We start from the raw sequence: 13443 nt of genomic DNA, 5'->3' as shown, positions 1-13443 counted from the left end.
GGGAGCTGCATGACGGCAGATAACGGAAATGGGCTAATGAGATGCACACACTCCGAGGCCCGGGGGAAGGGGGGAGCTGCGAGGGGGAGGATGTGCTCTAATTTTTCACTCCTCTGAAGCTTTGGGTTTACAGTAAGCAACTCATCCCTTCCAGATCCTCTTGGAAAAAGCATTTCAATATTTTATTTCTAATAAGAACAGTCTTTGAAATTTGATGGCCTTATTCTTAAGAGAAACGGTGTCCGAGAGGATAACGCATATGCTGCGATTTTGCCTTAGCTGTTTATTAAAATATTGGCGAACAATCCCTCGCTGTGTGTGAACAATGCAGCAGTATTTGGAGAAGTATATAAGCGGCATAAAATAAACGATGTGGTCTAATATAGTAGTAAGAGTAGCTGGACCAATTATGACAGTTCACATGGTTGGAAGAACAAGCAGTGTACGCATGAGCCCACCATGGACTGACTGACGCCCCTGTCACATAGTGTGTGTATCGTTTGAAATTAACAGGGGCATGTCAAAAGGAAGCAGCAAATGCTCAAAGAATACTTGTGTTCCTCTACGTTAGTCATGTTGAAAATGACCTTCCTCCAGCGTGTGTGAGACCTTGTGTGGTAACCTCATGGACAATGGGTGGACTGGGAGAGAGCAGTGTGTGTGTGTGTGTGTGTGTGTGTGTGTGTGTGTGTGTGTGTGTGTGTGTGTTGATGTGGAGAGAGTCAGGCTGTCAGCTTGGTAAACAGTGACCGTCTAGTCCCCAAATGTCAGGATAAGGCACGGCCGTGTCCCCAGGAGCTCCGCGGATAATTCCCTAGGAGTGCCACAGTCGTGTGCGTTTACGGAAGTGCGGCTGACAAGAAGGCACGATGCTCAGTTTTTCACTGCTGTGCGTTTTTACTCTATAAAGCTACTCTGTTCACCTTTACGATTCTCAAATACAAAAAATTTCAAATTCATCCCCAGAGTGTGATGCAATATACAGAAATAATTTAAGAATCCAAAACATTACCTATATAGTACAATAAATCCATATATAATGTAAAATACAGAATAAATAATAGCCGAAACATTTTCAAAGGGATCGGTTAAAAAGGACGCAACTAATGCAGTGAAACCAAAGTGGAGCGATTTGTAAAAGTGCTTGAATTCTGAATGCTATCTCATGGTCTCCAAAACGAAAGCCACTAGACTATTAGTATTTTTGTATTCATATTGGTGCAATGAAACCACATGAAAAATAAATGTATATGGAAGTATAGTTGAGTCACTAAGAGGAGTGACGGCGCACCTTCAGCCCGCTATAGAGGAGCCTTACAGAAAAGAAAGCCATCTGCTAGCAAGCTTAAAGGATTATGGGAAAAGGAGCTCTTCGGCTGGGTCAAAGTGTCTGGGTGGGGCAAGGCGCCGTTATCGCGCAGCTGACCTTCGTGCAGGTGAAGAGGGTTGCCCGGCTCTGCTGCGTTTGGAGGCGCACGTCCGCCGCTCAGGGGGACCGCGGGCTGGGAGTCGGGGCCTGCAGAGGGAGGTCAGGATGTTTGGGTGGATGGGCTCCCTCCTCCACAGGAGGTGGCTGGACAGCGAGCGGGACAGGAGCGCCTGCCAATCCGAGTGGCCCGGCACTAAGGATCGCTCCGGCCAGCGGTTTGAGGTACGGCGGGTGTCGGGGGGTATTTTCTATTGACGGATTACGGAAGAGGCGGTCCCGACTGCCGCTTGGGTCATGATACTTCAGAAATATCACTTCTAAATGTGTGAAGTGTACAGTAAGAGGAGTTAGGCTTTTTATTGCACTCTGGATTGGGGTCGGCATCCGTCCGCACACGTGATATCTGTGGATGGTGCGTTAACTCGTTACAGTTTTAAAGTAATTTTAGTTGTGCGGCTGCAGGTCTAAAACGTGAGATGATCTGGAGCTTTCTCATCTGCACCTCTCAATTTCCCCTTAATTCTCGTATCAATTTTGTTTTTGGACCGTGAGGTCAGTGATTTCTAAGCCCACACCGAGGTCCGCCGTCCCTTTGTTAGGGGCGGACGCCCCAAAGACCACAGTTTTTACACCCAGGAGTGAAATTCGCAGATGAAATGACGATTTCCAAGTTGAGCATCTCGTGTAGTCTATGTGTAGACTAAACCGTTTTACCGTGATGGTGACGCCATCACATTTCCCTTGTCCAACAGCATAGTCAATCTGTTAACCTCTCCCTTGTTTTAATGGCTCAGCTATTCCTTCATCGCCGTCTGTCTGGTCTGTTTGTATGTGGGTGGTGATACCGATGGGCATCACCAAGTCCTGACTTACCTGAGGAGTTACTGTTGCAGCAGTGGTACAATACATTATTGCTGAGCAGGTTGTATCTTGATTTTCAGGAACGTTTGTAAAGTAAGAAAGAGAAAAACATAGTTGGTATTTTATGTGAAATGCTATGTGTATATTTTTACAGCCAGATAATTTACTTGTTCAGCTGTTGGAATACTTTCCACTCTTTCAGATCTGTAAAAGCTGGAGAGATTGTGCTGTCTCAAAACAAGTGTCGTTTCCCCAAAGCATTTAATTTTTGAATGTGAATGCCTGTAATAATGCACCCTTTTGTACAGTGGGATGCATACGGGGACTGTACGTGGATCATGGCCACCCACACGCTCTCACTTTCAAAGCGTCCTGATTCACAGCAGGCTGTTCACACCGTAAGGAATCTCAGGGCTCAGTCAAGTCATGTCACTTCCATGCTTGCCTGACCCTTCAACATGCTGTACCTGCAATGACCCCTCCTTGTGGAAAATATTCATCTGAAGTATCTTTCATATTCGCCAAACGCTAACCCTGTTATGTATTTCAGTTATTACGGTCAATGAGGGTTTTTTCCCCACCCCTCCTGAATGGGAAATGTTAATCCACTTTAATATCCGGTGCATACATTTTCCTGCCTTATCGGCTTTATTTTAGTCTATCAGGTCATGCATACACATCGCATGGAATAGAGCGTAAATGTTGCGCTGGTGCTTTGGTAACGTTTTTCTCTGTCTGTATAGCCAGCGCGACGGCCCAGCGCGCTCTTTAAGCGAGCGGTTATGCTCAGCACGCGAAAAAGCTGGGACCTTGGCCACTCCCCCTGCTTGACGGAATTCTGGAGGAGGGACGTCTCGTTGGACGGTGAGTGTCACGTGCGCGAGAGGAAAAACCTGTGCGGCAACGTTTTTCCGAGCGCTGCGAGAAAAAGAAGCTCCTTGAGGTGAAGGTAAGGGGGGAGAGGACGAGGTGGCGCACGGGCGCGATGCTTTGATCGGCACCGGCACTGGAATCAGCATGGTGTACCCGGAGGTACCGTACAGTAAGGCCAGTCTTTCTCTCCACTCTTTGATAATTACTTCTTAATTTGTCTCCCTGATTAAAATACTGTTTTGAATGTGGCCAGTGGACTGTTCATGTGTCTTCAGTAGAGGTTAAGAAAGTTGCTCCATTGGCAAGGTGCATAGTTTGAAGTGTTGGTCCAGGGGCAGCAGGGTGAATAATGAGCCATGAACTTTCCAAGAAGTGTTTTGTGTGTATACACATATAAACAGAGTGCGTGATTTGTGGAAATATCACCTTGTGAGTCAGTTCCGAGCGGTGGGTAGGAGACGCAGGAAGCCTTATCACACATCGATAATGCCGTCTCCAGTTAACCCCCAAGGACCCCTGCACTGATTGTGGATGGATGATAAAAGGAGTGTGAAACAACAGTCCGTCTCACCTGCCAAACTAATAAGTTACCTATTAACACATTTCAGGGCAGTCTATGTGGTCTGTCAATTTGATCTTGTGTGCGTTTCCATGGCGCGTGTCAGTGAATAGACGATGCTGAGAAGCATTTATATATATTAACAGCAGGAGCGCCACTGGGTCTCAGCAACATGTTATGAATACAGCCGCATACTGTATGTAACACAAGGACAACACGTAATATTCGGAAGCGCGCTAAAGCACCATTGTCCGAGAGGCATTCTCGGTGATGAAGAGCTTGACGTACGCTAAATGATAGGCTGAAACATGCTGGCTGTGACTCACTAGAGTAGGGAAAGACGTCTGCAATGACGGGGGGGGGGGGGAAGGTATCGTCTTTAGTCATTCAGCCCTTTTTGCTGGGTAATTTGCCGAGTCTTCATCACCCTTATATAAATGTATTTTTGTAATGTATGACTTGTAGGGATAGTGTGCACCTCCCTTGTGCATTTAAATATGTTTGCCTATTCAATTTTTTCTACATACTGTGTGTGTGTGTGTGTGTGTGTGTGTGTACATTGCAGCCAAAGTGAATTTCCCTCTGGTAATTAATAAAGTTGTTTGTTCTGTAACGTATGACTTGGAGAGAGCGAGTGTGAAATGTGATGTGCTGGTCTCCGCAGCGAGCTCGCTGGATTTCCTGATGAGTGACGGTGAGGAGGACAGTTCCTGTCTTCCACTGCAGAGCGCAGCCTTCCCCCACCAGTACATGACTGCTGACCTTCCAGAGTCCAGTGGCACCAGGGACCAGCAATTGCTTATACAGGCAAGTGGTCACATGAGAAAACACACACACTTCTTAACTGCTCATGTGATCGCCTTATCAAATGCAAGTCTCATATTCTTCTTATGGTCATTCAGGGTCAGGCAGTGCGTCTCCATTGGTAAACGTTGTGTGTGCTTGTGTACACGTACTGCTTGTATTTTCTAGGGATAGCAGCACTGCCAGCTTCATACTGTAGGTATAATGCATACACAGTTTTTTTTTAAAGTATTCTATTTATATGTTGGGTTAGGTATATATTTGTATATCTGTGTATGTATGTTGTAGATCATATTTTGCTGCAACTAAAGTGAATTTCTCTGATTAGTTCATTCATTATTCATACTAGATATATAAATATAGCTGTATAATAAATTCAAAATTGTATACTGTAAACAAAGCCAAAAATATAAAGTGCTGTAGTGTGTTCAGAACTACTCCAGACTTGTATATGTATTCTGTTGGTGTCATTTATGTACTGTAGTGAAAGGTCAATCTGTGAATGTGCTCTTTCATGTATGCTTTCCCACGGTGAGCAGTGATGGGGCAAATACTAAATACTTTGTGGAGGAAATTACTCATTAAACTGTGTGTGTGTGTGTGTGTGTGTATGTATATATATATATATATATATATACACACACAAACCTGTACTTAACCCAGCTAAAAATTACCTATTATCTCAGCCTTGAAAGGAAGTGCTTTTTAATTTAAGATTGTGTGGTTTTTTTTTTTTCCCTCCTCTTCCATAATGATGTGTATGAAACCACATTTTAACAAGTAATAAGACTTAAGTGAGAGCCTGTTTATGTTGGCGTGTTCAGACAGGATGTAAAACCTATTGCTCACCCGCTGCATTCCAGCTCCTTCACGCTACAGCTGTTGTTCTGTCTTCTCGTCTTGCTCATTGTTCTCGTTTTCTTGCTCCTCTTTGTGTCACTGCACTTCCCACAGAAAGTCACTTGGTCTTACTCCTGGACTGCTGCCTATGTAATCTTCCCTCTTTTCTATCATTTGTGACTTAGTCCAGTTGAGTAGAACTACTGTAGATGTGGTGATTGACTTTATTAGTCTTAGTACGGTGGTTCCCAAATTATTTTGGGTGGCTGGACAAGAGTCAAGTTCACAGTATCGCCGATGCCAAAAAAAATATTGCATCCCTAATGTTAAAATAAATTCTCAACTCCAGTGCAGACGGGTCATAAGCGAGCTAGTTATTTATACTAATTGTTGGATTTTTTTTTTTGTAGCTGTGACACATGGATATTTTAGGAATAATTTGCTTGATGGAATGCTGGTCTGTGACCATTTCATACATACTTATGTATTACAGTTTCTGTAATGCTTGGATTAATTTTACTACGTGTCTGAAGTTAATTTGCCATCTCATTGTCTTGTCAAAAGCACTTCTGAGCAACTCACACGTGAAATGAATATGCTGTATGGTAAACCTACCGGTCCCGCTTCCGGCCATAACGTTTGCCTCCTTTTTCGGATCAGGCCCTTCAAGACAAGGCGTCTGAGATCCAGGCTCGTCTGCACAACCAGGAGGCAAGCAGGAGGCTTCAGCTGCAGCGGTTGTGCCAGAGCCACGAGCAACACCTGCAGGACCAGGTGCCTGCGATCCACAATCTGCAGGACATCTCAGGGAGGCAAGACACGGCCGGTGAGCAGTAGGGAGGGCTGTAAAAAATGCTGTTATGACACTTGGCACAAGTGTCACATTCCAACGTTATCTGCAGTGAGAATGTGCAGTGGGGGGAGAACCTGTTGGATTGTCATCTTCTGGGGAGCTTGCATAATTGTGTGTATACGCGTGCGTGTGTTTGCAGATGTCGGGCACTCCAGCTTGGGCAGCCGAGGGGGCCAGGAAGCGCAGAAGATTGCCAAGTGCGTAACCCCTGAGCAGGAGTCGAAGGGGCGGCTGCAGGAGGACCGACTGCGCAGGCAGGAGAGCACGCAGCACCGGCTGGAGTGCTGCCTGCGCAAACAGGTGCGTTCGTGCAATTTATAATTCATTTGTCCAGCAGAGGCACATTTCAACATGCCCCACGGCGGAGCAGGTTTTTCACACTGCTTGGTTTTTTAAAAACTATTCAAAACTGCATCACAAACGGCAACATGGAGAGATTATGAATACATCTGTGAATATAAAGCAGAGGCAAAACATCGCACTGTTTCAAAAGTGTGATCAAGAAGTCATTTCCGCTTCTATGCGAGTTCCTATAACACGAACTGACCGCTATGCCATTAGTCAATAGGGGAACGATGTCGATATCCTGCAACGCTCCCATCACCTTATTTTGTCCCCAGCTGTAAGACACAGCGGCTCATGGAGGAATGTGCATGTCCACGTACATGACTGTTCTCCCGCATGCTTTGTGGTGGATGAGTTATGAGGTTCTCCTAAATTTATTCAAGAAACGTTAGATGTTATAAAGATCCTAAATCACAAAGGTCACTAAGTCCTTTTTTATATAAATTCCCAAAACGGAGTGATGACGATGTGCCCAAGAAGCATGCTGGTTATAAAGTTTGAGGTGGAAAGCGTAAAAGAAAAGCTTGAACATGTGAAGGAAAAACTTTTTTTATAAAGCATTTCGAACTAAATGAGAACGTGGTGTCGCTCACACAACTTAGTCAACAGTACATTCATGTTGAGATCCTGTATTTACAATAATATTTTCGTGAATTCAGCTCGTTTTTTAAACTGTGCAAATTTATTGATTTAGTAATGGTTATCAAAATTATAGTTAATTGGTAATGCTTTGGTTGCGAGTTTCCCTCCTCCTAACCCTTTTTTCCTATAAGCCTTTTTGTTTTTATTGCCTGATTCTAAGCTGTGTTAAAGCAGAAACAAATGTATCATTGTTCAAGTCCACTCTCCAAAAAGGTGTCCAGAATTTGTATGAATTGCAATACAGATGAAATGGTAGTTTGTTTCTAGCAGAATAAAATTGATCATTTGGATCATCAATATAGCATATTTAGAGGGAACGCCAGGTGTATTCCACACCAATAAAACACTGCTGCTGAATTATTGAAACCAGAAGTAAAGATAATTCAGGTCCTTATAAATTTTTGCAATGGATCATTTAGCAGACTGATTTTTGTTCCAGAATATTTTTGATCATATTGGCATCCTAGGCAGGAATTTTTAAGTGAGAATTTTATTAGGAAAAATAACGCATTTTACCGGATTTTAACAGTTCCTGATTACTGTTGTGGCTCATTCTGAATAGAATGCACAAATGGGGACATTTACTGCTATGTTTCCAAAGACACCGTTCCCTGGAGACAAGTCGTTTTTTCTTCCAGAGAGGCCAAGAGAAGCCAGAAAGCTCGAGTCTGTTTAACATGGTGGTGGTGGCCTGCCGTAAGGGTGTCTGATGCATGCAGTATAACAGCAAAAGACGTGATCGGGATCGTCGTCTTCTCTCTCCTACTGCCAGGTGGAGGACTTGAAGACGAAGCTGCAGGACCAGTCCCAGGAAGTGATCAGGCTTCGCTCGGAGCTGGTGGGTGAATCCCGAAAATCCTGTTCATCAGGAATTCGCCTCTGGTTCTAAATGTCTTGTCGGTTTTTTCTTTTTTTTTTTTTTTCTCCCCCACCCCTTGTTTTCTGTGCTGTACTCTACTTTTTAGTTGGAAATCACTCAAACGCCAGTTTCAAAATGTCAAATGTTTTGCCTGGGTGGTGGAAACTTACTGTGGGATTTATGGAAAATTTAAATTGATGGCAGTTCACTGACCCCTTAGTTTTCCCCCTTTCTAGGGAGCAACAGACCTGGAGAAGCACCTGGAGATCCTGGTGTCTGAGAACGAGCGGCTTAAGCAAGAGCTGAGTGCCTGCCAGGCCTCGCTGCTCGACGTCCCAGCACCGACGCACGCATGCAGTGACTGTCTGCACAGCAAGGTCAGAGCTCTGCGCTCATGTATTTGAGAGGATGTTTATATACCGGTACCTCCAGGCATGAGTGTTGCATTGTATATTTGTTTGTGTGATAGTACTTATGCCCAAATCAATATTACGAGGATTTGCCACACGTGTATAATAATGCACGAGACCCTCCCCATTGACTGCGCTGCTGACGCCAGAATCTCTCGCACCCTGGGTAAAGGATGCAGAGGCTCTGCGAGACCAACTGGTGCACCTGGAGGAGGAGATACAGGAGAAGGACCGCCAGCTGGCTGAGCTGGAGAGGGCGGCAGCTCAGGTGGCGGAGCGGGAGCGGTGGTTAAAGGAGTCTCTGCATGAGAAGGAAGAGGTGGAGCAACAGCTCAGCCGTCGCTTAAGAGAGTGCCAGCTAGCCCTATCCCAGCATGCAGCACAGCCCCCCCAGATCAAGGTGAGAGCTTTGGGATCTTCATAGCATCTAAAGTCTCTTGCGGTCTTGAAGCTCTGCCTGTTTGTCACAAAGTTCTTGCTTTTGGCACTGGTGTGGTGGAATGAGCTCCCTCTGTTTCTCAGAACAGCTGAATCCCGTTAGCATTGAGACTGGTCTCAAAACATCTTTGACTCATTTCTCACCTGAAATTAAACAAAAGAGAAATTATAGTTCTTATTGCTATTCCAATTGTAGACTCTTTAATAATGAAGCTTACATATACTGTATGTGATTCATGGACACTTGAGAATTTTTAGTTTTCTGAGGGGGGGGAATGCAAAAAAGTACTTTTTTGTTTAGCCAAGATTTCAAAGAAAAATATGTGGACATGAAGGGCTGAGTGTATAAAATTCGTCATTCAGTTTCAATGTGTCACTGCTTTTTCTTTTATGGTGATTTTGAGGTAAACTTGAAACAAATTGGATTTTTGTCCAATAAGAAATAGAATTAGTATTTTCATTATCCAGTTTCTTGATATACAAAGTCAATTTCTATGAGCAAATTAGGACCAGCTAATGGGGAATAAGTGTAAATGTCTTCTCAAGCCATACTTCTCCTTCGCTTTTTGTCAAGATTATGTATGCTTTTTGTGCTTCACATGGTCGTTAGTTATTTTCAATGCACTATTTTAAAAAAGCATGAATCGCTCAGGAAAGCAAGTGAAATGTAACGGGCGGCACGCTGCAGACACCATTTACGTATCCCCTTCTCCCTCAGTACATCAGCAAGACTGTTGAAGTGGAGTCAGCCCAATCGAGGAAGGCCCTGCAGGAGGCACAGGCCCAGAATCAGGCGCTGCAGGAGCAGCTGGTGGCCCAGAGACGACTCCTCCGTGACCTGGAGCTGCAGCTGCACGAATCGCAAAGGGTCAGCAGCCAACTACGCACACAGGTACGTATCCACTGCTGCCCACCTCTGTCTCTGGCTTGGCACCAAACTACATGCTCACCTGTTTGGTTTCTCCCCCCCCGCCCCTTTCTTTCTAGAAGAATACCAAGATTCCCTTGTACAGTGATATGCTCCACACTTGTGCTTTTTGTGGTCAAAGGCATCTTTATGGCCCCACAATTGCTGGCATTCCCCGGTGTGATGCTGATCAAAACCTGAGGAGGTTAATAACTCGCTTAACTCTTCCATAGCAAAGCGTCTGCGGGGCATGTCTGTGGAACGAGTTGCCCTCGGCATCCCCGTTCCTCTGTGGCAGCACGTGGGCCGAGAGTCTCTCTTTAACCGCTCTTTCCACTTGCATTCCAGCTGAGGGCGGATCGGAGCCGGCTCTGCGGCCTGCTATCTCAGGCCATTGGGAAGGGCAGTGGCGAGCCCATTCGTAGGTTGTCCAAGGTTGGCCTCTTATTTTGATGCCGTGGGGTCGGAGGTACCTGAATGCGGAGCGAGGACTGCAATGAGAGCACAAATAACGTGAACAATGTGACACCTTCGTTAGAAGAATTCTCATCTTTGAAAATGTATCTGTGTTGAAGTCGCTGTCTTGGCACCATACAGCCTTGCCGTCGGCTAATATACCACCTGTCACACAAACTTTTTTTTTTTTCCCTCTTTCTCTAAAGGGAATTCTCACGCATTTTGTCTCTCGTTGAGTCCAGTCCGCCACTGTACCACCCCAAAGCATCACTTACTGTGTTTTTCCTTTGTTAGAGCTTTGTATGAACCATGCTGTCCTCTGTGCTCAGTGGTATGACACCTGAATCACCCCCCTCCACCTGTAGCAGCAGGTCTAGCTAACCTGTGTTCCTGATGTTGCCTCTGCATCTCAGCTCGTGAATGAGGGTTTGTTTAGCTGGATGTAGAGCCGCTTCTCTGTGATGTCCCTGCCTAGACTCAGCTGTGCACTGGCTCATCTGTACGCTTGAGAACAAATGCAGTACAAACAATGTCTGAGGCTGTCAGATGTTCAGCGCTGAAGACACTCAGCTGTAGGGCACTGAGGTTAGAGTAGCAGCGACGCCCAGTGAGAACTGTGGAAGTCGGCTGTATGCCGTCCTAGGTGCGGAGGGACTCATCGCAGGATTTTTCTGCATCCCCCAGATCCTGGCGTACGAGGGCGAGATGGAGCGAGCCCAGGGCCAGCTTGAGGCCGAGATGCAGAATCTGGAGGAGGAGAAGAACCGCATCATCGAGGAGGCCTTCGTCCGAGCTGAGAGTGAGATGAAGGCCGTGCACGAGAACTTGGCCGGTCAGTCGTCACTTGCACTTTGCATATGGGCATACGCCCCGTGTGTGTGTGTGTCAGTGAACATACCTGACGCTGACATACTTGCCTTGCGCAGGTGTACGGATGAACCTGCTGACCTTGCAGCCAGCCCTGCGCACGCTCACTTTTGATTACAACTGTCTCAAGAGGCAAGTGCAGGACTTCCCCTTGATGCTGAAGAAAGCTATTGCTGAGGCCAAGCAGGAGGTGAGAGATGTCTGGAGACCCTCTTTCTAAACAGCCACGAGTGCTTGTCCCACGTTCATCACATTAACCCCATTTCCTGCCTTGCAGATCTGCCAGGTGATCGGAGAAGTGAGCAGTGCCAACCAGGAGCTGCTGCGCAAGTATAAGAGGGAGATGAACCTCAGGAAGAAGTGTCACAATGAGCTTGTGCGCCTCAAAGGTAAAACACAGGTGCCCTGGGTTCGGCGTACAATCTGGACAACTGTTTGTGGTTGACTGAAGGAAGACGGGACCTTCTGATGCTCTTCTGGCAATTCAACAGGAAACATACGCGTGTTCTGCCGAGTACGTCCCATCGGGCTGGGAGAACTAGACGAAGCCAAGAGCATGGTGACCTTTGACCCTGATGACGATGCTGTTCTAACCCTTTCCAACAAGGGAAAGGCAATGACTTTTGAGCTAGACAAGGTGTTCCCCCCAGAGGCCACTCAAGAGGAGGTCAGTGTTGGACACAGGGGAGACTTTTTTTCTTCTTTTAAATATTATAGATAAAAAAACAAAAACATGACATTGTCCTTTGTTGCTACATGAACAGGTTTTTCAGGAAGTCCAGTCTCTGATTACCTCCTGCATTGATGGCTACAATGTGTGTATATTCGCCTATGGTCAGACGGGCTCGGGAAAGACCTACACCATGGAGGTAGTCGTCCAAGTCTTACTGTATGAATGGGGGGGGGGGGGGGCATTGTTACCCTTGTCGGATAACTTTCTGACAGTCGGGGATCCTGGAGATGTAACTCAAAATGGGCCCAACAGTTGGAGTTTCATTTAATACTACTACTTTGATTTACAAGTCTTTTCTTTGCATTTAGGACTGAATTTGGGTTTTGTGCATCTCATTACAGCTGAGCAGGGCAAGACTTACATTTTCATTTATTCATCTAGCAGATGCCTTTCTCCAAAGCAGCATACGATGATCACGTGGTATTTAACTGAAGCTGCTTTCAATGGTGACATGATGAGGGATACAATACCGTAAACTCTGCAGTCATGAACCTGCTTTTGCAGCACAGCAATATAACACACACACTCACACTAATTTAAAGTACCCAGTTCAACTGAGGATCATGTCTTTGGACTGTGGGGAAATCGGCACCCGGTGGAAACCCACACTTTGCGTACAGTATGTAATAGCTGTGAAAGACAATACAGTATTGGAGTAATTAATGAAGGGAAACTGCTTTACATTATAACTGTTGAAGTAACTGTTCATTTTAATAGGATTTGGTGATATTTTAGCATAATTGGTTTCAGTGGTAATTTATGCATTCCTGACCCCACAATTGACACCCAATGATGATTAAGTCTTAATTATGAGAATCACCTTACAGAGGATTTCAAGTGCACCCTACCTACCTAACATGGGGGAAGACTACTTGTGCAGTGACATTTTTGCACTCCTGCCATTGTTCTTCCTTTCCTCCAAGGGCATTGAGGACAATCCGGGAATTAACCAGCGTGCGCTGCGGCTGCTGTTCTCGGAGGTCTCCGAGAAGGCCCCAGACTGGGACTTCAACATCACTGTCAGCATGGTGGAGATCTACAATGAGACGCTTCGGTAAGTGAAACGAAGCGGTAATAAATACATGGGGGGGTTGAACAAGTTGCCTCTCATAACCACTCCTGTCATACTAAAATATCCTTTGTTGTGTTCACTCCAGTTATATTTTAAAGAGTCTTAATCACTATGAAATGAATGTGTCCATTCATTCCTGCCAAATGTACACTGTGGTCAAACTTTGCACAGTAAATCTCTAATCTCTGTGTGCGCAGTCCTCCCATAGATGCACTCCTCCCCCCACTAATACTTATTATATAATTCAGCTCTCCGCTGGCGCAGATATCAGGGAGTGTGTGCTGCTTTAAAGTGGATTATAATTAATGTTCCTGACCATCTGGCTTGGTGTTCATGTGACCCAGCCCTAGTAGCACCGCATACAGTGTTTGTGTATCCGCTGAGCAGTAGTGTTAGCTGTTGGGGTAGCTGGCGGTAATGTCATTGGCACCATTGCTCTTAGATCCAGATAGCACTGGTTCGAATCTCTCCTCTTGCTGTAGTAGGCTCGATCGA

At 45.6% G+C, this 13443-nt stretch overlaps 1 protein-coding gene across 2 annotated transcripts in view; it reads left to right on the top strand.

Moving 5' to 3' along the window:
* The window catches only part of LOC108926325 (kinesin-like protein KIFC3), a 30780-nt gene that overhangs the window by 11781 nt on the left and 5556 nt on the right, over positions 1–13443 (top strand). For both annotated transcript variants that reach the window (XM_018738954.2, XM_018738955.2), the window contains exons 2-15: positions 3034–3154; positions 4387–4529; positions 6027–6192; positions 6359–6519; positions 7979–8044; positions 8302–8442; positions 8648–8875; positions 9632–9805; positions 10961–11108; positions 11203–11333; positions 11421–11532; positions 11635–11810; positions 11908–12012; positions 12800–12930. In XM_018738954.2, coding sequence (XP_018594470.1) covers positions 3034–3154; positions 4387–4529; positions 6027–6192; positions 6359–6519; positions 7979–8044; positions 8302–8442; positions 8648–8875; positions 9632–9805; positions 10961–11108; positions 11203–11333; positions 11421–11532; positions 11635–11810; positions 11908–12012; positions 12800–12930 — 2003 coding nt within the window. The remainder of the gene's footprint in view (positions 1–3033; positions 3155–4386; positions 4530–6026; positions 6193–6358; positions 6520–7978; positions 8045–8301; positions 8443–8647; positions 8876–9631; positions 9806–10960; positions 11109–11202; positions 11334–11420; positions 11533–11634; positions 11811–11907; positions 12013–12799; positions 12931–13443) is intronic.

The sequence above is a fragment of the Scleropages formosus genome, chromosome 7 (genome assembly GCF_900964775.1).
Source record: "Scleropages formosus chromosome 7, fSclFor1.1, whole genome shotgun sequence".
NCBI lineage: Eukaryota > Metazoa > Chordata > Actinopteri > Osteoglossiformes > Osteoglossidae > Scleropages > Scleropages formosus.
Note: the sequence above shows the minus strand (reverse complement) of the source record. Positions and strands in the feature narration are given on the sequence as shown.